General features: G+C 42.2%; 1 protein-coding gene across 1 annotated transcript in view; it reads right to left on the bottom strand.

Moving 5' to 3' along the window:
- Positions 1 to 5,734: 5,734 nt before the first annotated feature.
- Commd1 (copper metabolism domain containing 1) overlaps positions 5,735 to 25,569 on the bottom strand; it is a 68,467-nt gene continuing 48,632 nt past the window's right edge. The window contains exon 3 of the mRNA XM_004660098.3: positions 5,735 to 6,037. Coding sequence (XP_004660155.2) covers positions 5,930 to 6,037 — 108 coding nt within the window. The 3' untranslated portion in view covers positions 5,735 to 5,929. The remainder of the gene's footprint in view (positions 6,038 to 25,569) is intronic.

The raw sequence follows: 25,569 nt of genomic DNA, 5'->3' as shown, positions 1-25,569 counted from the left end.
ATTAAAGGCGTGTGCCCCCATGCCCGGTGTAATTGGATTTTAGTATGCTTTTTTTGGGTAGACAGTCCCTCGGCAATATGGAGCATGGCCATCCACGCTACCTAGAGGCAGAGGCTTGGAGCCATGATGATGAACCACTGGTTGCAGTGGGGACCCCAGCACTTTGGAGGTGCTAGAACTATGGGATGGCTGCCAAGGAAAGCTGCTGGCGCTGGTTAAGGTGCATCTGGCATACAAGGCTGGAGAAGTAGAGTTTGGAGTCTGGGGATTTTGTCACAGGTCCCAGATTCTGGACATGGAGCTGCAGGATTTGATGTTTGCCCTGATTATTTTCTATCTGGCATTGGTGCAGTATTTCCTTGCCATGTCCAATTCTTCCTTTGTGAAATAGCCATTTTATCCTGGGCCCTTATGGGCTGAGAGCATATAATTTGTGTTTTGGACTTTCCAGGGTTCACACTTAAAGACACTGTCTTGTGTCTCAATTGAGACTTTGGCTTTTTCCAATGGTGTTAGGATAAAGACCAGGGGGACTTTTAACACTGGACTGAATGCATGTTGCATGATGAGACGGATCAGAGTCTGCGGGGAGCAGAGGTGGGATGTGGTGGTGGTTTGAACGTGGAGTGTCCCCCACAGCCTCAAGTGCCAGCCTGTGGTAACTTCGCGCCAGCTGGTGGAGCCCTGTCGGAGGAGGTGTGTCACTGAGGGCAGGCTTGAGGTCTAGTACCCAGCTTACTGGTGCCAGTGCACTCACGCTGGCAGCTACCTCTAACCTACTATGGCAAGATGTGATGCTCAGCTTCTGCTCTGCCATGCCATGACAAAACGTCTCCTCAAGACGACAAGCTGCAAGGATCCCTGTCCGTCCACGTGCGGTTTCTGGGTGGTGCTTTGTCCCTGCGGCAGGACGGCAGGTGCTGGTCAGGAAACAGCCAACTTTCTCTCCAGTGCTTCCTGCTACCTCTGTCTGTTACACTGATGGTATAGATCCTTTTAGCATGCTTTCGTATGTTTATAATAGGCTCTCATAAACAAACTATTTCTTCTAATGTGTAAGAAAACATTTAAATCAGTAAATATAAAATACAATTTTTATTCAAAAGTTTTATGAAATGTGGGGACTATATTCAGAAAATAGTTGTTTTCTTTTTAAATTACTGTTTTTTAAAAATTCAGTATAGATTGTAATGGGGAGGTAATATGATGGAGAATGGAATTTCAAATGGGAAAGTGTGGGGGTGGGAGGGAGAGAATTACCATGGGATATATTTTATAATCATGGAAAATGTTAATAAAAATTTTAAAAAACTTTAAAAAATTCAGTATACATTAATAGTAGTTTCTTTTAGTGACCCAGAGTTTGGAGAATAAAAATACCCATGCCTTCTTTTGTGGCTATCACTTTCATGGGATAACTCAAACAGAGCCTCAAGCCAAAGCAGTGAGTGGGTCAGAGACAGGTTTTCTCGCGTCCAGACTTTCATGGGCCGTGAGTCAATACTAATGTGGTAGCAATAGTTCTTTCCTCCAAGGCTTTCTTGAATCCCATTATCTGATAAAATATTCTTTTCAAAAACTTCACAAGGCACATTATCTAAATTCTCCTGGACCACATAGTATAACCTTGGGAATACAAAGAAGTTTTAATAGCTTTTTTTGTCAAACCACACACCTTTTCTAGATCAACCAATCAACTATTCAAAACGTTTTCTCAGGGGCTACATTTGAACTCTTCTGGTCATTGTTTCCTAAGTACTGGGATGGTTTCAATAAAGGAAGAAGCCAATATTTTCTATTTGGGTGTTGGAAAAACTCCTAAAATGTCTCCAAACTGGTTTAGGAGAAAATACTTAACAGAAGACTTATTTCTGACCTGGAATCAACTCATCAGAACTGACATGTTCTATAATCATAAGCCACAATAATAGCCACAGGCTAAGAGATGACATTAAAACACAATGTGCGCGCGCGCGCGCGCGCGCGCGCACACACACACACACACACACTGCAGCCCAAAGGCAAATGGGGTTCCTAAATGCCAGCATCAGATGACCAACTATGCAGTAAGTATCATGGCTTCAATGCACTTATCCATGAGAGAGCTGGATATTTGAAATAGTAAGCAAAATGGACAAAGTCTTTGCCAAATTAACCCAAAGAGGGAGAAGACCCCAGTGAGTGAGACTAGAGACAAAAAGGAAACATCTTAACAACACAAATGAAATCAAGAGAGTCATGAGGACACACTTCAAAAACCTTCCACCAAACTGGAAAAACTAAAAAAAAAAACCTGAATTTCTCAGTGCATATGGCCTACCAAAGTTAAATCAAGAGGAGATTAAAATTTTTAAACAGGGGGCTGGAGAGATAGATGGCTTGGCGGTTAAGGCATTTGCCTGTGAAGCCTAAGGACCCTGGTTTGATTCCCCAGGACCCAAGTTAGCCAGGTGCACAAGGGGGCGCACACGTCTGGAGTTCGTCTGCAGTGGCTGGAGGTCCTGGCGTGCCCATTCTCTGACTCTCATTCTCTCTCTCTCTCTCTCTCAAATAACTGAATAAAATATATTTTAAAATATTTTAAACAGATCTATATACCAAGCAATGAGATTGAAGCAGTAATTAAAAATCTCCTAATTAAGAAAACCTCACTGCAGACTTCTGTCAGCTCCCTGTGGAACTGAGAGCAGTACTTCTCAAACTGTGCCAGAAAAGAGAAAAAGAGGGAAAGCTCCAGCTTCTACGAAGTCGGGGCCACGCTAGCAGCAGCACAGAGACAACAGACAGATACAGACTCTATAAAGAGAGCCGCCCCATCACACCTCAAAAGGGCCCCGGCTGAAACTAAGCAAAATGGGCGAAACAAGCAAGGGTGCTGTTTTCCTGGTGAACTGGATACCAGCACAAGGGGGAAGGAGACCAACACAGAGAAAAATCAATTCCTACCAAAGCAGAGAGCCAGAGCCCCAGAGGCCCCCAACACCTCAGCACTGAAGCAGACCAAAAATGAACCCAATGTGGCTCAGGGAAACTTTGCGGAAGAGGGGGCGGAAAGAATGTCAGAGCCACATGTTGGGTCATGATATGCAGAGACATTTATCTTACCAATAACTGTGGGCTAACTCCACAATGCACGACCCATATACCTCAACAAGAAGGGGCCTGGGGGACGGGGTAGGTCACAGATGAGCCTAATAATGGTACCAAACTGACTATATTTGCTGAATACAAAACTAATCAATAAAAAATTTAAAAAAAAAAAAACTCTATGAAGATCTTCCATGCTCACAGGTTGGAAGAATATTGTTCAAATGGCCATCCTATCTAAGGAATACAGTTACAATGCAATCCTAATCAAAATTCCAGTACCACTCCTGATAGCCTTTTTTTTTTTTTTAAGGTAGAGTCTCACTCTGGCTCAGGCTGACCTGGAAGTCACTCTGTGTTCTCAGGGTGGCCTTGGACTCACGGCGATCCTCCTACCTCTGCCTCCTGAGTGTTGGGACTAAAGGTGTGCGCCACCACACCTGGCCTGATAGCTATTTTTAAAAAGTTATATGCAAGAGAAAAAGACCTCAGATAGCCAAAAATAACCTAGGCAAAAAACATAGTGTTAGTGGTATCATGACACCTGACTCCAAGTCACACTGGAGTCACAGTGATAGAAACAGCATGTTCCTGGCACAAAGCAGATGTGGTATCGATGGAATAGAAGATCAAGGCGTAAGTCGCGACAGCCAGTTAGTTGATTTATGAGCAAGAGGACAAAAACATGCTGGAAAAAAAAAGACAGCATTTTTTTGGTTTTGTTTTGTTTGGTTTTTTGAGGTAGGGTCTCACTCTAGGCCAGACTGACCTGGAATTCACTATGTCGTCTCAGGGTGGCCTCAAACTCATCGTGATCCTCCTACCTCTGCCTCCTGAGTGCTGGGATTAAAGGCGTGCGCCACCACGCCCAGCTGAAAGACAGCATTTTTAAACAAATGGTGCTGGGGAAACTGGATAACCACGTGGAGAGTACAACCTCTTTTAACTGCACACAAAACAGTCAACTGCAAATGGATCCAGGACCTCGGTGTAAGACCTGAGGGAGAAGTGTCAAGTAGGACTTTCTGAATAGGACCCTGTTACCCCAGCAAACAAGGCAAAAATAAACATGTGAGACCTCATGAAATTAAAAGCTATTAACAGCTAAGGAGACTATGAACTGAGTCAAGAGGGAACCTACAGCGGGCGTGGTAGCGCACGCCTTTAATCCCAGCACTCAGGAAGCAGAGGTAGGAGGACTGCAGTGAGTTCAAGGCCATCTGAGAATATAGTGAATTCCAGGTCAGCCTGGGTTAGAGTGAGATCCTACATCAAAAAAACAAAACAAAAAAAATAAAATAAAAGAGAAAGACAACCTACAGACGGGGAAAAATTTTTTGCAGACTAATGGAGGATTAATATTTACAATATATAAAGAACACGAAACTATGCGATGAAAAAAACCCAATGAAAAAAATGAGCCATTAAACTATAGGGTTCTCAAAGGAAGAAATACAATAACCAATACCATTTTTACAAATATTCACCATCAGGAAAATGTGCATTAGACTCCTGAGGTTCCGTGTCGCTGCAGTCGGAATGACTGTCATCAGAACGACAACAAAAGGCAGGGGAGGTGAGGGAACAAGGGCTCCTTCTTCACTGCTGGTGCAGCGCGAGGCGGAGCCCACGTCCCCGATGACGCGGCCGCACAAGCCCACCTTCCCTCCCGCCCACGACGGAGCCCGGGCCTCAGTGATGGGAGGTGAGTGCTTTGCTGTGGGGCTGTACACCCTTACTGGTGAGGACAGGGTTGACAGAGAGAGGGAGGGAGAGGCGGGACATGCGGGCCTCCTGCCACTGCAGACAAACTCCAGATGCATGTGCCCCCTTTGTGCAACTGGCTTTATGTATTTATTTATTTATTTATTACTGGGCAATTTAACCTGGGTCAGCAGGCGTTGCAAGCAAGCACCTTTAACTGCTGAACCATCTCTTCAGCCCTAATTTATTTTTTTTCCTCAATTTTTATTAACATTTTCCCTGATTAAAAAAACATCCCATTGTAATACCCTCACTCCCCCCCCACCAACTTTCCCCTTTGAAATTCCATTCTCCATCATACCTAATGTATTTTTAATTAAGTTTTACAAGTACCCCTTTATAGTCTTTATGCATGCTTAAATAGGAGACCCTCTGCATTGGAATAATGCAAAAGAAAACAAAAGGAAGAGTGAAAGAACCTAGCAAGGACTGCATGGTGGCTTGAAGGTAAAGCGTCCTCCATGGCCTCAAGTGCTGCAGTTGAGCTTTTCCTAGTTAATCCCCAGCTGGTGGGACCTATGGAGGGTGGGGCCTTGGAAAGAGGAGGTGTGTTCATTAGTCTAGACTCCTGGATGCTGAGAGCTGGCTTGCTTTTGCTGTTCTCTCTTTCTCTCTCTGCTGCAGATGTATGGTAGAGTATGAGTCACCTTCCTCTCTCCTGATGAAACTTCCCTTTGAAACAATAAGCTTGAAACAACCCCTTTCCTCCCACAAGCTGCTTCTGGCCAGGTGATTTGTCCCAGCAATGAGAAGAGAGGCAAGGTTTGAATTTGAGAAAATCAATAGGGAAACAAGATTGTTATTTTTTTAAATATTTTTATTTATTTGAGACACACAGAGAGAGAGGAAGAGAGAGAGAGAATGGGTGTGTCAAGGCCTCCTGCCACTGCAGATGAATTCCAACACTTTGTACATTTGGCTTTATGTAGGACTGGGGAGTTGAACCCGGGCCATCAGGCTTTGCCGGCTGCACCTCTGACTGCTGAGCCACCACTCCAGCCCTGAAGCAAGGCTTGGAAGAGGTCGGTGGCTAGGGCCACGGTCACCTGTGCGTCAACAACTCTTCCTACATCTTCGGTTATGCTGGCTGCATCAGGGTGCTGATGCTCTCTTCTACCTCTGAAAGGTTCTTCAGGATTTGGTTGACCTTAACCTCATCAAATTCCAGACACAGAAATTCAGATTCCTGTAAAATATGAAAGGGCGTTTTACAAGGATTGTCCACCTGGCATGATCAAGTTCAAGAGGTCCAGGATCCTAGTCCAGCAAGTCCAACTTATACCTTTATAACTGATGTTTCTCCATGCAAGTCAACTCCACAAAATCCTAAACATCCTAAATGAAAGTGCTTTTACGACAGTGTTTCATGAAAAGCTAAGATGAATACAGATGCCAGTGTTCTCATGAGAAGTACTTCTATCTCCCTTGATCCTATCACAAATTTCAAGGTAAGTGTTTAAGAATTGTTAATTTATAGATGAGAATTCTGAGGCACAGAGAAGTTAACCCGTATCTCAAAAGCAGCAGCACAGTGAGATTGTGAGATCCAGCTCTAGCTGACTTTAACGCCCACAGCACCGCCACAGCACTCAGTGGTATATCAGTGACAGGAAGACTGGTTGGATCTGGGTTAGCTTGGGAGCAAGACCAATTCAGGCTTTGCAATTAATCCAGAAACTGTGAGAAATTTCTTAGGAAACCATAGCTAGATATTTGAAAAGTTAACAGGATCTTAAGATAGCAACAGATATTCCTCAGCCCCCCCCCCACATGCACAACCTCCTTCAAGGGCCCCTCAAAAGCAGCCATTTCAATAAGTGCTGTGATTGGAAAACAATCTTAAGTTGGACAGAATAAGGTCTTTGCAGTGTGGTGGCAGTCACCTTGTGGCAACTCAGCAGTAAGACGTCCACCTGAAACACCATTTTCAAAGAATTTTAGACCAGTATAAATCGTTAGGTCTCATTATCCAACTGCCTTGTTTTCTAGAAAATTAAATTATCTCTAGATTATGTCAAGTGACATATATAATGCCCTTCTGTCAAGGACAGAGTCACAAGGTTATTGCTTTTCTCTACATTTTCCTCTCTAAATGTTGAACAGGGATCAAAATATACTAGCCCAAAGTATCTACTGACATAAGGAATATTTTGAATTGAAGACAACTGAGAATCAACATGAATGCACCATTATCTGATTAAAGGCAGAAGCTTCTCAGAAATGAGGACTGACATAAATTCTTTCCCTGGGGAGATTTATGCTGATGGAAAAGATGGAAAGTTGATGTGAAGACAAGTCTACACAAACTTATGAAAACAGCCCATATATATCATTGTTTTCCCACATATTTATCTTCTTGTCATCTGTTGCCCCTAGTTACTTCATAATTTATCATCCTTTGTTTAAATGGTGCACAGAATTTCAACTCTAACTGCTTTCTTGAATTTTTCTTTTCTTTTCTTTCTGTAAAGGCTTTCTAAATTAAAATACCAACATGAGTAAAACTTGTAATTTTTCTCCTATTATTTTTCTCTTGGTTTAATTCACAGGGGTTGAACAAAGAACCTATGAAAGTGGAAGAGTTTTGTTTCTAAGATACTATGACACTTCCCAACCCTAACCCCCAAAAGGCAGGTAGAGGAATGCTAACATGTACCTTCAGAGGGAGAGATGACACTCTACCATGTGACTCAGTTTATTTATTTATTTATTTATTTTTATTTTCTTAGTTTTTTTGGTTTTTCGAGGTAAGGACTCACTGTAGCTCAGGCTAACCTGGAATTCACTATGTAGTCTCAGGGTGGCCTTGAACTCATGGTGATCCTCCCACCTCTGCCTCCCGAGTGCTGGGATTAAAGGTGTGCGCCACCATACCTGGCAACTCAGTTTATTTTTAAGGGAGGCTAATTCTGAAAGAGCAGCTAGAAAAGACAAAGTTAAACAGATACGTTTTCCTTCCCCTGTCAATCTTTACTATTCTTCCCATGGGAAACAATGCACACTGTCTTTGAGAGACACATATGACCACATGTAACACAAAGAGAGCATGCACGTAAATCTGTTTCATTGGGCTCTAGCTTCATCTAGTCATACTATCAGCATATTTTTTAAACAATTCAAGAGCTTTTAAACTGGTGCTTAACATATACGATTTCCTTCTCATTTTTCATTTCAGGAGGGTGCCCTATAAAAAGCACATTTAATACAGCTGAAAATCTACTTAGAAGTACAGGAGATACGTATCATGCTGGATGGAAAAAAACAAGAAGGAAAGTTAAAGCATTGTTTTTATTTCTTTCTTTCTTTATTAGAGAAAGAGTGAGAATGGGCACACCAGGGCCTCTAGCCACTACAAACAAACTCCAGACACATGTGCCACCTTGTGCATCTGGCTTACATGGGACCGGAGGAATTGAACCAGGGTCCTTAGGCTTTTCAGGCATATACCTTAACCGCTAAGCCATCTCTCCACCCTTGTTTTTCTTTTTAAATTCAAGTTTCTTTATCTGCCTACATTTGGTAAAAATGAGAGATGACAATCCTAAAATTTCTGTAAAGTATATGAGCCAAAAATTTGGACCCCTTTTCCCTTTCCATTTTTAAAGTTCTCTACAGACAGGGTCTACCTACAAGCACCAGGATAGATTTAAACTTGTGATCCTCCTGCCTCAGGTTGTAAAGGGTGTACCATATGACCACGTTTCTTCAGAGAAAAAGATGCAGCATGGGATCTGCCAGAAGCTCTGGGCAGAAGAGCAAAAACCACACCATTATCAAGAACACAGGCCCTGTGATCACAGAAGAGCAAATAAGCACACCATTATCAAGAACACACAACCTGTGATCACAGTAAACACCACATCATCAAGAACACACACAGTGTGATCACAGAAGAAAAAACACCACACCATCATCGAGAACACACTCTGTGATCACAGAAGAGCAAACAAGCATACCATCATCAAGAACACACTCTGTGGTCACAGAGGAGTAAACAAGTACAACATCATCAAGAACACATACTGTGTGATCACAGAAGAGTAAACACCACACCATCATCAAGAACACACATTGTGATCACAGAAGAGTAAACAAGCACACCATCATCAGGAACACACACTGTAATCACAGAAGAGTAAACAAGCACACCATCATCAGGAACACACACTGTGATCACAGAAGAGTAAACAAGCACACCATTATCAGGAACACACACTGTGATCACACAAGAGTAAACAAGCACACCATTATCAGGAACACACACTGTGATCACAGAAGAGTAAACACCACACCATTATCAGGAACACACACTGTGATCACAGAAGAGTAAACACCACACTATCATCAAGTACACACACTCTGATCACAGAAGAGCAAACACCACACCATTATCAGGAACACACACTGTGATCACAGAAGAGTACACAAGCACACCATTATCAAGAACACACAACCTGTGATCACAGAAGAGTAAACACCACACCATTATCAAGAACACACAACCTGTGATCACAGAAGAGCAAACACCACACCATCATCAAGAACACATATTGTGATCACAGAATGTAAACAAGCACACCATCATCAAGTACACACACTCTGTGATCACAGAAGAGCAAACACCACACCATTATCAAGAAAACACACTGTGATTACAGAAGAGTAAACAAGCACACCATTATCAAGAACACACAACCTGTGATCACAGAAGAGCAAACACCACACCATCATCAAGAACACATATTGTGATCACAGAATGTAAACAAGCACACCTTCATCAAGTACACACACTCTGTGATCACAGAAGAGCAAACACCACACCATGATCAAGAACACACACTGTGATCACAGAAGAGTAAACAAGCACACCATTATCAGGAACACACACTGTGATCACAGAAGAGTAAACAAGCACACCATCATCAAGAACACACACTGTGATCACACAAGAGTAAACAAGCACACCATTATCAGGAACACACACTGTGATCACACAAGAGTAAACACCACACCATTATCAAGAACACACACTGTGATCACAGAAGAGTAAACAAGCACACCATCATCAAGAACACACACTGTGATCACACAAGAGTAAACAAGCACACCATTATCAGGAACACACACTGTGATCACAGAAGAGTAAACAAGCACACCATTATCAGGAACACACACTGTGATCACACAAGAGTAAACAAGCACACCATCATCAGGAACACACACTGTGATCACAGAAAAACAAACACCACATCATCATCAAGAACACACACCTTGTGATCACAGAAGAGCAAACACCACACCATCATCAGGAACACACTCTGTGATCACAGGCAGTACTGCAGTGTATCAAATGCAAAAGCGTAGGTGGCCATGTTATTTTTCTCACTACTTTTGTCCCATTTTGCGGTTCTAGCAGAAATGCGCGGGAGCCCCAGTCGCTCTGCCTTGTCATCAGCACTTGGTATTTATGACCAACTTGAAGATGCCAGCCATGCTGGGACTAAGGAGATGACTCGGCAGGCAGGACTGCTTGCTGCTTAAGCACAAGGACCAGAGAGGGCCCAAGACTTTCCAAGTTCAGTTCCCTAGCACCCCAATAACAAGCTGGGCGTGGCCAGCTGTTGAGGCGGTGGGGTGGACACTGGAGAACTATCAGGCCTCGGGTGAGGGAGACGCTATCTCAAGAAAACAAGTCATGTCCTCTGGCCTCCACATGTGAGCTCAGGGCACATGCATCTGCACACACACGCACATGTCACATACACATCATCAAAATACCACACATACAGACTCTACACACACACACGCACAAAGATTTTCAGCCACGCAGATGGTGCTGCTTCATTACCATCGTTTCAATTTCCATTTCTGTAATGACTAATGACGTTGAGTGTTCTATCATCACTCAGACACCGGGTGAAATGCTTCTCTTGATCGCTACTCATTTCTCTGTTTGGTTGTTATTACTAAATTTTGAAAATTCCTTACATATTGTAAATACAAGTAATTTACCATATTTGTTCTCTTCATCTTTGGCTTTTCTTTAAGAACCTTAACAATCTGGAGATTAGAAGTTTTAATTTTTTTGACTCAAACATCTGCGTGACTCTCCTTTCTTCGTCAATCCTAAGCATATGGTTTTCTGTGAGTCTTCATGTCTTTCTTTGTGAAGGTTCCCACAATGTGTAAGACCTGTATTAAATATGCATGTTTTCTCCTGTTAGTTTGCCTTTTGTTTTAAAGGAGGGCTAGCCATGAAGATTATTAGGGTAAGGCAAAGATACTGCTTTTTCCCCCATAAAACTCAAAATCCTATCATTTCCAAGGGCTCTGGGAGAATAGAAGTTAATCAGAGCTGCTAAAGGTCAAATGGCAGAAAGAAAGATAGGTGAATGCCTTGCATGAGCGATGTAAATTGAAGATTATTATGATATTTTCATGCAGGAGGCTTACTTTTAAACAATTTTTTACTTCTGGGAGATTAGAAAGAAAAGCAAGCTTGCCTATTACCCCTCAAAGAGAGCAGTGGGCATGGGAGTAACAGAAGAACTCCCTGTCTAGAAGACTAACTTTGAGTATTTATAAAGACTAAATTCCATTTTTTAAAAAATCTGATATTGAAACTTGAACCTAGGACTTCAGCAATAACAAATGGCTCATCAAATCTGTGTAGATTTGATCTTTATTTGCATCCCTCATCGTCATTTTATAAGTAAGGCAGCTGTAGTCAAAATTCCCCATCCCGTCCCCTGGGAGTTCAGACATTTTCATAATCACTCTCATGTAACTATTTTGACCTCTCCTCCTTCCTCAACCTGCCACGTAGTTATTTGAATGCTAAACAAAGTCCATCAGACATGCACTAGAAGACAGTGAGGAAAATGGGCGGTGCATGGAACAGGAAGACTTCCTGTCCCATGTTTTAGGAAATAACAGAGATTAAAACGGTAAGTAAGGGCTGGAGAGATGGCTTAGCAGTTAAGCGCTCGCCTGTGAAGCCTACGGACCCCGGTTTGAGGCTCGGTTCCCCAGGACCCACGTTAGCCAGATGCACAGGGGGTGCATGCATCTGGAGTTCGTTTGCAGTGGGTGGACCTGGCACGCCCATTCTCTCTCTGTGTCACTCTCAAATTAATAAAAATGAACAAAAAAATGGTAAGTAATTCAAGAGTCGGTTTATCCTTCAGTTTTATCTTTCAGAATAAAACAAGGACAAGTGCTCTTAGTCAATTCAAATGACGCCTGAGAAATGCCAATTTCACACTGCATGAGAAATTCTAGTGTAGGTATATGGTGGGTAGTAAATGGGAAGACTCAGCCACTACGCCTGGCTTTACCAACACTCCTTATACTGTGGCTAGCCACATCCTCTTATTTTCTTCTACAGCTTTTAAAATGCTACCTTAATAACTCAAGTGAGTAGCAGAATCCAAATCCTCACCATGAGCTTTTGAATTACATGGCTATTCTCCTTCTGAATTAGATAGAAATATTAGGTTCGTTTTTACCTTCACATATAACCTATCCAAACCTTCACCCAGAAAAGTTTTTTTTGTTGTTGTTCATTATTTATTTATTTATTTGAGAGCAACAGACACAGAGAAAAAGACAGATAGAGGGAGAGAGAGAATGGGCGCGCCAGGGCTTCCAGCCACTGCAAACAAACTCCAGACGTGTGCGCCCCCTTGTGCATCTGGCTAACGTGGGACCTGGGGAACTGAGCCTCGAACCGGGGTCCATAGGCTTCATAGGCAAGCGCTTAACCGCTAAGCCATCTCTCCAGCCCAGAAGAGTTTTGTTTAAAAAAAAACAAATGAGGTGCCAGGTGTGGTGGTGCACGCCTTTAATCCCAGCACTCGGAAGGCAGAGGTACGAAGATCACTGTGAGTTCGAGGCCACCTTGAGACTATATTGTGAATTCCAGGTCAGCTTGGGCTAGACTGAGACCCTACCTTGAAAAAAACCAAAAAAAAAAAAAAAAAGAGGATATATTATGCTCACCAAACTTCCCTCAAATAAGACTTATGTTTATGCCCATATACTAATGCTACTCTCATTTTTGGCTGGAGAAGCTTCCCTTTTCTGATGGTCGTGACCACTGGGGTGACTCAAAGCCAGAGTGCTGAGAAGTGAATGTGGAGTGCTCAGCACAGACATCTCCATTACTTCTTCCAAGGTTCAGGGACCATTGCAAAGGAGATGGCAGAAAGAATGTAAGAGCCAAAACGGGGGAGTGCTTACAATACTGTCTTCCAGACACCAGGTGGTCTAGATATTTATGCCCTCACAGCGGCTAATGCTACCTACATAAGACCTGAAAAATAGGAGGGAAAATGATAAAAGAGACTAGTTGGAAGAAAGAAGGCATTAAGTGGAAGGGAGACTTAGAAGGGGAAAGGGAAAGTGGTGGGGGAGATAATGATCATGGTATATTGTTTATATTTATGGACCCTGCCAATAAACACATTAAAAGACAAAATGAACCAAACCAGGCATGGCGGCTCAGGTCTTTAGTCATAGTACTTGGAACACTTGGAAGACTCAAGTAGAAGGGTCACCTGCAGTTCAAGGTCCGCCAGGGCTACAGAGAGTTCCATCCAGGTCAGCTTGGGCTACAGTGAGACTCTGCCCCAAAACAAACAACAACAACAAACCAAAAAAATCCACCAAAACCCAAATTTACAACTGCAATAAATGTCATCTAAATGATACTGTCCCTTAAAGAATAGTCGAAACAAAGTAATAGACTGAGGGGGGTGAAGACTAGATGGGTGCTGTGAGCTTTGCCACCTTCTGCCCAGTGGGCCTCACGCCTGACCCAGGAGTAGGAGGCTCAGAACCAAATCTCTTCGTTTTCATCTTCAGCTACATTTTTCAGTTTGTGAGGAACCTTTCCAAAGACAATGGTTACAATGTTACCAACAAGACTGCTCCTTGGTCTGTGAATTCCCAGGATCCATTGGGACTCTCAACACTACTGTGGTCACAAAGTCTGATGTGAATTGCTCTGTCCATAAGGCCTCTGTCTCTGTCCAGTGGGTTAAGGAAGGAAATGCCCAGGTGGCTATGGCAGGAGACCATAGCAGAATGACTGCTGGCCAGGCCTCAGGTAGGTAGGAATCTGGCTGCAGAGCCAGAAGTGACGGAGGACAAGGGCGGCGGTGTGAAGCAATGCGCTGCAGAGATGGGGGCGCCTGCTCTGACTGGGACTGTGGCGTCCATGCCGCCGGTGGCGGGCTGCGCAGTGGCCAGCAGTGCCCTGGGACACCAGCACGGATCAGGAAACACCTCCCGCAGGGCACAGTGGCTTTACTGCTGAGAGCGCGTGGGCTCTTCTTCCACGTCCGGAAAGGTAAGAGGAGATGGCCTGCAAGCCTGCAGGAAGGAGCTGATCCCAATAAGCAGAGTGATCGGGGACAGAGGAGTCTGAAGAGGACAGAGCAGCGCCTCTGTGCAGAAAGACGGGACGAGTGTGAAGATGGCGTCCAAGGCAGATGCGGCTGATCCGCTGAGGAAGGCAAGTCGAGGATGATGATGAAGACCGGAGGGGGGGGGGCAGCCAGCCGGAATTGATCAAGGATGATGACAAGGAGGCCGAGGAAGGAGAGGAGGACACACAGCACTATGAGGAGGACTCTTAAGGACGTAGTGGCCTTTAGACAAATTACCCCTCCTTCCTTCCTTCCTTTCATTCGTTCATTTGTTTGTTTTTTCGAGGTAGGGTCTCACGCTAGCCCAGGCTGACCTGGACTTCACTATGTAGTCTCAGGGAGGCCTCAAACTTATGGTGATTCTCCTACCTCTGCCTCCCGAGTGCTGGGATTAAAGGCGTGCGCCACCATACCTGGCCTGCTTTTAATTTTGATGTCACTTTATGACTTAACAAAAGGAATATTTTTTAAAGTAACAAATTCCAAGTTCCCTTTAAAATCAGCACATATGGGGGCAGGAAAGATGGTTCAGTAGTGAAAGGCACTGGTTGCAAAGGCTATTGTCCCGGTTCAACTCCCAAGCCCCCATACAAGCTAGATGCAGAAAGTGGTGGTGCAAGGGCTCTTCTGCAGTGGCAAGAGGCCTCTGTGCATACGTGTGTGTGCAGGCACACACACACAATCTAAAATTAGTGTATATAAAAAATAGGGCTGGAGAGCTGGCTTAGCGGTTAAGCACCTAAGGACACCGGTTCAAGGCTCGATTCCCCAGGACCCACGTAAGCCAGATGCACAAGGTGACACACGCATCTGGAGTTTGTTTGCAGTGGCTGGAGGCTCTGTCGCACCCATTCTCTCTCTCTTTCTCTTTCTTGTCTGTCTGTCACTCTCAAATAAATATAAATAAACAAAAAAATTTTAAATCATTAACTGTATTTTTTTAGGTCATGGTGGACTACAGTTACAATTAGTGTTGGTTCATATCTTGAATCTCTGCATCCTACTAGTAATTCAAGCTTCATCACACACTTGCCAGGTAAAAACAGCACATATTTTTATAATGATTAACACTTATATAAAAAAGCTGACTGTGTTCCTCTGTCATACATGCTTGCATCTATCTAGACAGAATAGCTTTTATAATGCTGTCTTAGTTAAAATAGCTTGAGTCACCAATTTCTGATGAAAGAGTTAACAAGACTGTCTTTAAAAATGTCCCTTAGACCTATTGGATAAATAAAACACACATGGCTAAGCCCAAAGAGTAAAGCGAAAGGGACCAAGACTAACCAGAGGTGAAAAATCAGTTACTGATCACACAAGGGGGAAAACAAAGCCTGTGAGGGGGGCAGGCAGAAGGGAGGGAGAGGGGGGAGATGTCTGTACAAAGCTGCAGCTTCTAAAGAGCTTCCTCCTTAGTAAAATAGTAAATAAGTTTTAAAAAGTCATTTACCACAAGAGGTAACAAAGATCACATGAGCACTCAATCCAAAATCATAAGACACAGACAGAAAAAAGTGATTATGAGTGGCCACAAATAACAGCAGAATTTAGATATTCAAGAATTTCACAAAATTATTCACAGTAGTCCGACAGTGAACAATAATACATTATTTTAAATAAAGAGTCTGAAAATAAACAATATATATAAATTTTTTCAAGGTGGGTTCTCATTCTGGCCCAGGTTGTCCTAGAACTCACTCTGTAGTCCCAGGCTGGCCTCAAACTCATGACAATCCTTCTACCTCTGCCTCCAAGTACTGGGATTAAAGGTGTGCACTACCATGCCTGACCCAAACAGAATTTCTAAAAGTAAAAATTTGATAACTAAATTAATGTGGTTAATTACTCTGTAACATTGTTTGAAGTAACATAGTTCTGTGCTCTGAACTTGATAATCTGATGAGACTACAAACGTGTTGTTTTGTATGCTAATAATATGAAACTTTATTAGTTTTAGAAAAAGGAATAAATGGGAATCATAATATTTATGCAGCTAATAAGCTTTGTTTCAGTCTGCTAAATGGTGACATTCTTTGCATAGAAATTACGAGGGTAGTATAAAAAAGGTGTAAGTAGGCTGTAATTATGCTGTAGAAATATAAGGAATTGGCCAAATAATATTTTTAAAAATATTTTTATTACTTGCAAGGAGAGTGAGAGAATGTGCCAGAACCTCCCTCCACTGCATGCTCCAATCTGTGCATCTAGCTTGACATGGATATTGGGAATTGAACCTGGGCCTTTAGGCTTTGTAAGCAAGTGCTTAAACCACTGTGCAATCTCTCCAGCCCCCAAGTGGTATTTTAGAAAAGAAAAACAAAACAAATTCAGATGATTTGTCCTATACATGTTGATCTATGTAAAATTATCTTTTAAAAGAACATGTTAAATATCAGCATTGACAGATAAATTTCCATAGGTATGTCCTTATAAACTTCTATCATCAGTAATAAAAATATCTAGAGATCTACACAAATACATGCCTGTTACTGGAAAAACAACTCAGGAGCAGATGTTAATTAGGAGTTTATTGTCAAGGGATGGTCCAGGTGTGACATGTTTATGGGTTATGACTCAACAACAGCTGGTCACACAGGTGTGCCCTTTCAGCTTGCTGCTCTCTTGTAAACTGGGTGCCACTGGTGAGCGATGCTTTATGAGGAGCAGTGACGAGAACAGCATGGGCAGAGATGTGCTGCCACGAGCGCCTGGCCGGAGCAGTGCCCACAACCCAACAGTCTCAAAACTCCACAGGCTCCAAAGGCCCCAGTCTAAAACAAACTACAGCGTTTTCTCTTCCCTGCTGCTTGTGAAAAATCAAGTAACTCAGGGTTAAAAACTGGCTTTATCATACAGAAGCAGATCTTACAGATGCGATTGTCTAGATGTATGCACGTGTACACATTTTGGCAAGGTGAGAAGGTGAGTACCTACAATACAGCCTTACTCTTCCTTTCGAGTGCAGTCTCTACCCCCCACTAAGTATCACTTTTTATCTTTCACTGAGCTTTTTTCTGTTTTCATAACTGAGCTTTTAGTGACTCAAAAGTATGTTTCTGTATTGACATTGGAGCAGGGGAGCAGCTCAGCGGCAGAGCACAGTCCGAGCACCACAAAACAGACAAAAACAAGTCAAAATTAATGAACATCTAACAGTAATTAATGTCACTTAATTAACAGCTAACATTTTTGCTTCTAACATTTTTTTTAAATACCTATGCAAAGCTGTATAAAGATATGGCCAAAAAAAAAGCTGGGTGTGGAGGCGCACGCCTTTAATCCCAGCACTTGGGAGGCAGAGGTAGGAGGATCACTGTTAGCTTGAGGCCACCCTGAGACTCCATAGTGAATTCCAGGTCAGCCTGAACTACAGTGAGACCCTACCTCAAAAATAAAACAATAAAAAAAGATATGGCCAAAACTTACAAGTATAAATGAATAAGACCATTATTTCTAGAGTTTTAATTGCAAATAAAAAATTGGGGCTAGAGGTGGCTTAGTGGTTAAGTGCTTGCATGTGAAGCCTAAGGACCCATGTTAGATCTCTAGATCCCACATAAGCCACACACACAAAGGTGAGGCAAGCGCAAGGTCACAGGTGCACGAGGTGGCACAAGTGTCTGAAGTTCGACTGCAGTGGCTGAGTCCCTGGCACGCCAATTCTCTTTCTCTCTTACTCTCTGTCTTAAAAACAAAAAACAAAACAAAAAAAAACTTAAATTAGAGCCAGACATGGTGGCGCATGCCTTTAATCCTAGCCCTAGGGAGGCAGAGGGAGGAGGATCAATGTGAGTCGAGGCCACCCTGAGACTACATAGTAAATTCCAGGTCAGCCTGGGCTAGAGCAGGACCTTACCTTGAAAAACCAAAAAAAAAAAAAAAAAAATTAAAAACCTTCAATTAGAGCTAAGGAGATCGTTCAGTGGATAAAGTGTGCTTGCCTCACAAGTATTAGGACCTGGGTTCCATTCTCATGCCCACATGAAAATGCTGGGCATGGCAGAGGGCACCCGTAATCCCAGTGCTGGACAGGAGGAGGCAGAAGGGCTGCTGGAGCTCACTGGTTAGCCAGCGTGGCCTACCTGTGAGCTCTAGGCCACCTTCTCTGAGACCTTATGACCTCCTAAGAAGGTGGATGAGCTGGGCATGGCGGCTCATGCCTGTAATTCCATTACTAGGGATGCTGAGGAAGGAGGAGCTCCAAGAGTTCCAAGTCAGCCCGGGCTAGAGTGGGACCCTCACTCAACAAAACTTTTTAAAAATGCACCGTGTTCCTGAGGGTAACACCTAAGACTGTCCTCTGGCTGTCCTGCCCCCAACACGTGTACTCACATATACAACATGGAAAGAAACTTAAATTAACCTAGGAATTATAGCCAACCATAACATTTATATGCAAGCCAGCCCTGTGGAGTAAAGGGGTGTTGTCGGTGTGAGCTCTATGAGCACACTCACTGTTTCTGGAATTTGATCCAGTATGTTCTCAGATGTCCTGCTGAAATACATTATGACCAGTCCAACCACTTCAGTCATTCTTGAAACCCAGCTGCTGCGGTCAGACGACTCTGTAGTAACTCAGAGAGCGCACTTGGACAACTGAGAGAAAGGAGTTGGCCCTTCCCACTTTTTCTCATACCCCAAACCTTAAGACTCACTCAGCTCATTTGCTTCAAAACTGCAATGCCAATCATTAAAAGTTAAGAATATCTTTTTCTCTCATCCACTGGGAAAGTGAGCATCATTCCATTTTTATTGCACAAATCCTAATAATTAAAAGGTGGTATGTATGTGCATATGTATTAAGAAATAAATGCCCATGTCCTTGCTCATTAGCTGGTCTTCTTTTTTTTTCTTTTTTTTTTTTTTCAGTTTTTCGAGGTAGAGTGCCTCACTCTAGCCCAGGCTGACCTGGAATTCACTCTATTTTCAGGGTGGCCTCAAACTCATGGCAATCCTCCTACCTCCCAAATGCTGGGATTAAAGGCATGTGCCACCACGTCCGGCTTCTTTGCTTTTAAACTATTGCAGTATCTCAGAGTTCCATATTCTGTTTCTATTATCCTACCCTAAACATCTTGATTATCAAGGAATCGCTTCCTTTTTTTTTTTTTCTGTTTTGAAACTACTCTAGTGCAAGCTAACCAGGAACTCACTCTTTAGTTCAGGCTGGTCTCAGACTCACAGAAATCCTCTTACCTCAGCTTTCAAGTGCTAAGATTAAACCTTTTAAATCACACTGTCATTTTCAGCCTACATTTATGTTCCTCTCATTTAATGACTAACAATTTAATTCCCAGGTGCATTCAGGAGTTGAGGTAGGTATCCTCAACCAAGGAACCCTCCCCTTTCTAAAGGGGTGAGAAGGACATTAAAATTACACAAGAGCAGGAAGGAGTGGTGGCGCAGGCCTTTAATCCCAGCACCCAGAAGGCCAAGGTAAGAGGACTGCTGTGAGCTTGAGGCCAGCCTAAGACTGCATAGTGAATTCTAGGTAAGCCTAGGCTACAGCGAGACCCTACCTTGAAAAATCTCACCAAAAAGTAAACTAAAGTTATACAAGAGCAGGAAGTAGTGGTGCACACCTTTAATCCAGCACTCAGGAGGCAGAGGCAGGAGAGGTGCTGTAAATCCAATGTCAGCCTAGGCTAGAGCAAGACCATACCTCAAAAACAAAAACAAATGTAAAACACTATACAAGATACTGAGAATTTTGGTTTATTTTAATTAATTTATTTGACAGCGACAGACAGAGAGAGAAAGGGGCAGAAAGAAGAGAGAGAGAATAGGTGCTTCAGGGCCTCCACTCTAGATGCATGCGCCCCCTTGTGCATCTGGCTCACGTGGGTCCTGGGAAACTGAGCCTCGAAACTGAGGTCCTTAGGCTTCACAGGCAAGCGCTTAGCCTCTAAGCCATCTCTCCAGCCCGAGAATTATATTTTTGAGTGTGCACGTTCGTGTGTGTGTGAGTTAGATTACACACACGCCCTGGTGCACATGTGGCGATCAGGGAAGAAGCTACAGTGTGGCTTTTACTCAAGAAGCCCAAATGAAACTAACTGTAATTGCAGGAGACTTAAAAGTCCATTAATGAGGGGCTGCGGATGTAGCTCAATAGTACAGTTCTGGGTTCCATCCAGTACCACAAACAAGCAAGCTAGAAATCTATCCAAAATAAGAGCCACTCCTAAATAAACATGGTGAAAATGACCATCCTGCCCAAAATAATCTACAGATTCAACACAATTCCCATCAAAATTCCAATGATGCTCCTCACAGAACTTAAAATAATCCAGGAATTTGTATGGAACCACAAAAAACCACGAACAACAAAAGCAGCGCTAAGGAAAAGAACACAGCAGGAGGGATCATAACTGATCTCAAATTATACCACAGGGCAACAGTAATAAAGGCTGCATGGTACTGACCTACAGACCCACTGAACAGGAAAGAAGATCGAGAAGTAAAGCCACCTAATCCGTGACAAGGAGGCCAAAAATATTCAGTGGGAAAAAGACAGCTTAATCAACAATGGTGCTGGCAAAACTGGATAAACACCTGCAGAAGAACGACATTAGATCCATACTTCTCTTCCTGTGCGAATGTCAAGTCAAACTGGATCAAGAACCCCAATCTTAAACCAGAAACAAAGAAAGTCCTAGAGGGGAAAAGAAAGGGGGGGAGGAAATAGGTTTAAGAATATGGGCATAGGCAAGAACTTTCTGAATAGGACTCTTAATAACGTAGAAGTTGGCCCTAAGAATCAACAAATAGGACTACATGAAATTAAAATGTTTCTGCACAGCAAAAGAAACTATCACCAAAGTGAACAGTCAGTCTACAAAATGGGAGAAAAATCTTTGTCACCTATATTTCAGACAGGAAGCTAATAACTACAGCCTACAAAAAGGTGAAAACGTTAAACACCCAAAAAATTAATTTGTCAATCAGCAAATGAGCTAATGATCTGAACAAACAGTTCACAAAAGAAACACAACTGACCATTTAAGAAAATGTTCAACCTCCCCAGCCATCAGGGAAATGACAATCAAATCAACATTGAGATACCATCTTACCCCAGCCAGAATGGCTAGTAAGAAAACAGATAACAGGGGCTGACAAAAAGGCTCAATGGCTAAAGACACTTGCTTGCAAAACCCGATGGCCCAGGTTTGATTGCCCAGTACCCATGTAAACTGAGATATGCAAAAGCTGCACATGCATCTGGGGTTTGTTTGTGGTGGCAGGATGTCCTGGTGTCCCCATTCTTTCTCTCTCTCTCTTTTTGCATGCAGTACATAATTAATAAGATTATTTTAAAATAAAACACAATAAATGTTGGGAGGATGCAGGGAAAGGGAACTCTCAGTCACTGTTTATGGCAATGCAAAAGCGTGTAGCCATCATGAAAATCAGTATGAGGTTTCTCAAAATTTAGAAATAGACCTCCCGCATGACCCAGTCATACCCCTCCGGGGCGTACACCCTAAGGACTCTACGCTACCACAGAGATACTTGTACATGCACGTTTACTGAAGCTCGGTTTACAGTAGCTAAGAATTGGAAACAGCCTAGATGCCCAGTGATAGATGAATGGATAATGAAAATGATACATTTCATACACAATAGAATTTGACTCAGCAATATGGAAAAATGAAATCTTCAAAAAAATGCATGATCTGGAAAGAATCATAATAAGTGAAGTGACTCAAACTCAGACCAAAACTGTATGCTCTCTGATATGCAGGTTTGAGCTTGTAATATCTATGACTATGCACATGTGCGCGTGCGTACACACACACACACACACACACACACACACACACACGGCAAATGTGGACAAAGCCTATAAAGACAGAGCTGTAACCAAACATGAATATATAAAGAGATGAGCTGGAAGAAAGGGAGGAATGGGCAAAAGATACTTGTGACATTTAAACAGCAAGAAGAAAACTGTAAGGGGGAATGGGGAGAAAGAGGAGGGGAATGGAAACAAATTGCATTTTAAAATGCCATAAATTAAAAAAATTTCTGGAGAAGAGTAAGAAAAAAGTAAAATATATAATATTATGAGTGAGTCCTAAATCATTATTTAGGGTTTTAGGGTTAAACAATGATTATACAAACAGGGATAAACAAGGATTATACAACATAAAGCATGTTAGAATCTAGGCAAATTTCTACAATTCTCAAACTTAGTTATAACTATTTGAATTTCAAATTCTGAACTTAAAAGATTTAGAAAGTATGGGCTGGAGGGATGGCTTAGCAGTTAAGGCGTTTGCCTGCAAAGCCAAAGGATCCAGGTTCGATTCAGAACCCACATTAGTCAGATGCACAAGGGGGCGCATGTGTCTGGAGTTCCTTTGCAGTGGCTGGAGACCCTAGCACACCCACTCTCTCCCTCTCTCTCTGCCTCTTTCTCCCCTCCCCCGGCTAAAATAAATAAATAAATAAATAAAATAGTTTTTTTTAAAGATAAAAATCCATCTTCTTTTTTAGGTCTCCTTAAAATCCCAACCCCAAATTATAGGGATATTTTGTTATATCAGAATTTAGTCTGTAAGAGGTAATAACATCAGCGATTAAAAAAAAAAAAAAAAAAAAAGGCTGGTTGTGGAGGCACATGGCTCTTCATGCCTCTTAGCCCCCAAGTGCTGGAATCACACGAGTAAGTCATCACACCCAGACAAAAGTTTTGGTATATGTATACACCTACAAACTTATCACCATAATTAATAAGTATTTTGTTGTCCTTTAGATTTTGTCAGCATCCTTCAGTAATCTTATTTATCTCTTCTCTCTACCTTTATACCTAAAGCACTGACTTGCATCTATTACCATATATTGTTTGCATTTTCTGGAATTCTATGTGAACAGAAGCATATATTATTTCAGATTCAACCATTTTGTTTTCCTTATTTAACACAGAAGGCAATTTCAGATTCAACCATTTGGTTTTGTGTATCAAAAGTTCTTTACTTTTTATTGCTAAGGAGCAACCTTAATCTGAAAGTCCAAAACAACACAATATTCCAAAATCTAAGAGTTTTTGAACACTAACAGAAAACTGGCATGACGCTCAATAAGTTTTGTATTTCAAAGCATTTTGAGTTCTAGATTTTCATATTAAGAATGTTCTAAAGGCAGTCTATGCAAGCATCCGCAAATCCAAAACACTCTGAAACAATTTTGTGAGCACAGATTTCAGATGGGGAACATTCAACTGGTTTCTATCAGTTGTTTTGATGACCGTATTATATAATCCCCTTTTCCCAGCACAGGAAACGGTGAAAAGCTTCCTAAAGGTTGATGCCAGTGGTTTTCAGAAGTCAGACTGGTGCTCAGCATTTTGGTTCTCACTTCATTTAGCTATGTCTGAAGCAAATTACAGTGCAGAAGAGGGGCAGGAGGAATGTCAGAGTCACAGGGTGGGAAGCCGTGCTCCGAGGCACTGCCCCCGCCCCAGAGACTGACCAGTGTGCCATAATTCTGATTACCCCACGGAAGAGGGCCCCCAGTGGACTGGGAGCGGGGAAAAGGCAATAGAAGAGCATAACCTGATGGGAGTATGACCAATCTGTAATAGGTATATATTCAAATTTACACCAAGAAAAAACATATTGAGAGAAGAATTACATCTGTATTCAACACGTACAGACTTTATTTTGTCATTACTCCCTAATACATTGCCACTGCAAACAAACTCCAGACGCATGTGCTCCCTTGTGCAGCTGGCTTAAGTGGGTCCTGGGGAATGGAACCTGGGTCGTTAGGCTTTGCAGGCAAATGCCTTAACCGCTAAGCCATTTCCCCAGCCCCTTAAAAAATATATTTAATTGGGCTGGAGAGATGGCTTAGCAGTTAAGCACTTGCCTGTGAAGCCTACGGACCCTGGTTCAAGGCTCAATTTCCCAGGACCCATGTTAGCCAGATGCACAAGGGGGCACACGCATCTGGAGTTGGTTTGCAGTGGCTGGAAGCCCTGGCGTGCCCATCCTTTTTTTTTTTTTTTTCCATTCTTTCTCTCTTCCTCTCTTTCTCTCTCCCGCTCTCACTTTCAAATAAATAAATAAAGATAAAACAAACCAAAAAATATTTTTAAAAATATTTATATATATTTAATTTATTTGCAAATAGTACTCAATTTTATCTGAGGAACTTGGGCAAACAAAGATTTCAATATCTGTGCAAAGTGTAAGCATGTCCTGGTACTATTAAAATAACTATAATCACTACTGTCAGGATAAAAGTGGACAGCCTATACCAATGCCAGTGAAGCTTAAATATCCACAAGTAGTTACTGTACCTTTCAATTTTATCAGTTGTTTAGTTTAGGAAAAACATAACACACATGGGCATGTAAACATAATGTGCTAGATGGCATACTGCCTAATAGAATTGACTCTGGGATCAGAAAAGCCAAAGGCCTTTTACTGCCATTAGCACTATTTAACATTGACCAAGTAAAGGACTCCCCAGATTTATATTTAAAAAGAATTCTTAATAAATGGTCTTTTAACCAAAAGTCAGTATGGAATTACACTGAAAAGAAACTAAAGAAGAGAATATGTGAGTAAATCTGTCAGCTAAAAAATACTGGTTAAGAAGAAAAGAAACAAATTTCTATTAAAGCATGTAACAGAGGCACTTATGTGATTACTTACCTGAAAAGATGATTAGCCAACTTCATGATCCTGGTATTCTCTTTCTAATTACCAGATTCTTTGCCCTCTCTCCTACTCAAGACACATAACCAGGTCATTAAAAGTCCAGTATGGTAAGCACTACAACACAAACTGGATGGCTTCCAGAAAAACCATACGGACACACTAACATGACCTGTTCCAAAACCTCTTACAATGACTGGAAACAGCACAGACAAGTAGCATCAGCTAGATAAAACTGAGACCTACTTGAGATCAAGGTCCTGGGTCTTTAGAAATAATACATGAATGTGAATTAAGATACACTGCTTTCCATACCTGACTGACTATACAGATAATTATAATAACAAGATAGTTTTGTTCTGTGTTGCTAACCTGATTTTGTAAACTATGTTTTTATTTATTTATTTATTTACTTATTTGAGAGAGAGAGAAAGAGAGGCTGTGCCAGGGCCTCCAGCCACTGCAAACGAACTGTAGATGCATGTGCCTCCTTATGGATCTGGCTTACGTGGGTCCTGGGGAATTGAACCAGGGTCCTTTGGCTTTGCAGGCAAACACCTTAACCACTAAGCCATCTTCTCCAGCCCATTAACCTGAATTTTTGTCCTTTATTCAAT

This window comes from Jaculus jaculus, chromosome 18 (assembly GCF_020740685.1).
Source record: "Jaculus jaculus isolate mJacJac1 chromosome 18, mJacJac1.mat.Y.cur, whole genome shotgun sequence".
Classification (NCBI taxonomy): Eukaryota; Metazoa; Chordata; class Mammalia; order Rodentia; family Dipodidae; genus Jaculus; species Jaculus jaculus.
This window is presented reverse-complemented; position numbering and strand designations above follow the sequence as displayed.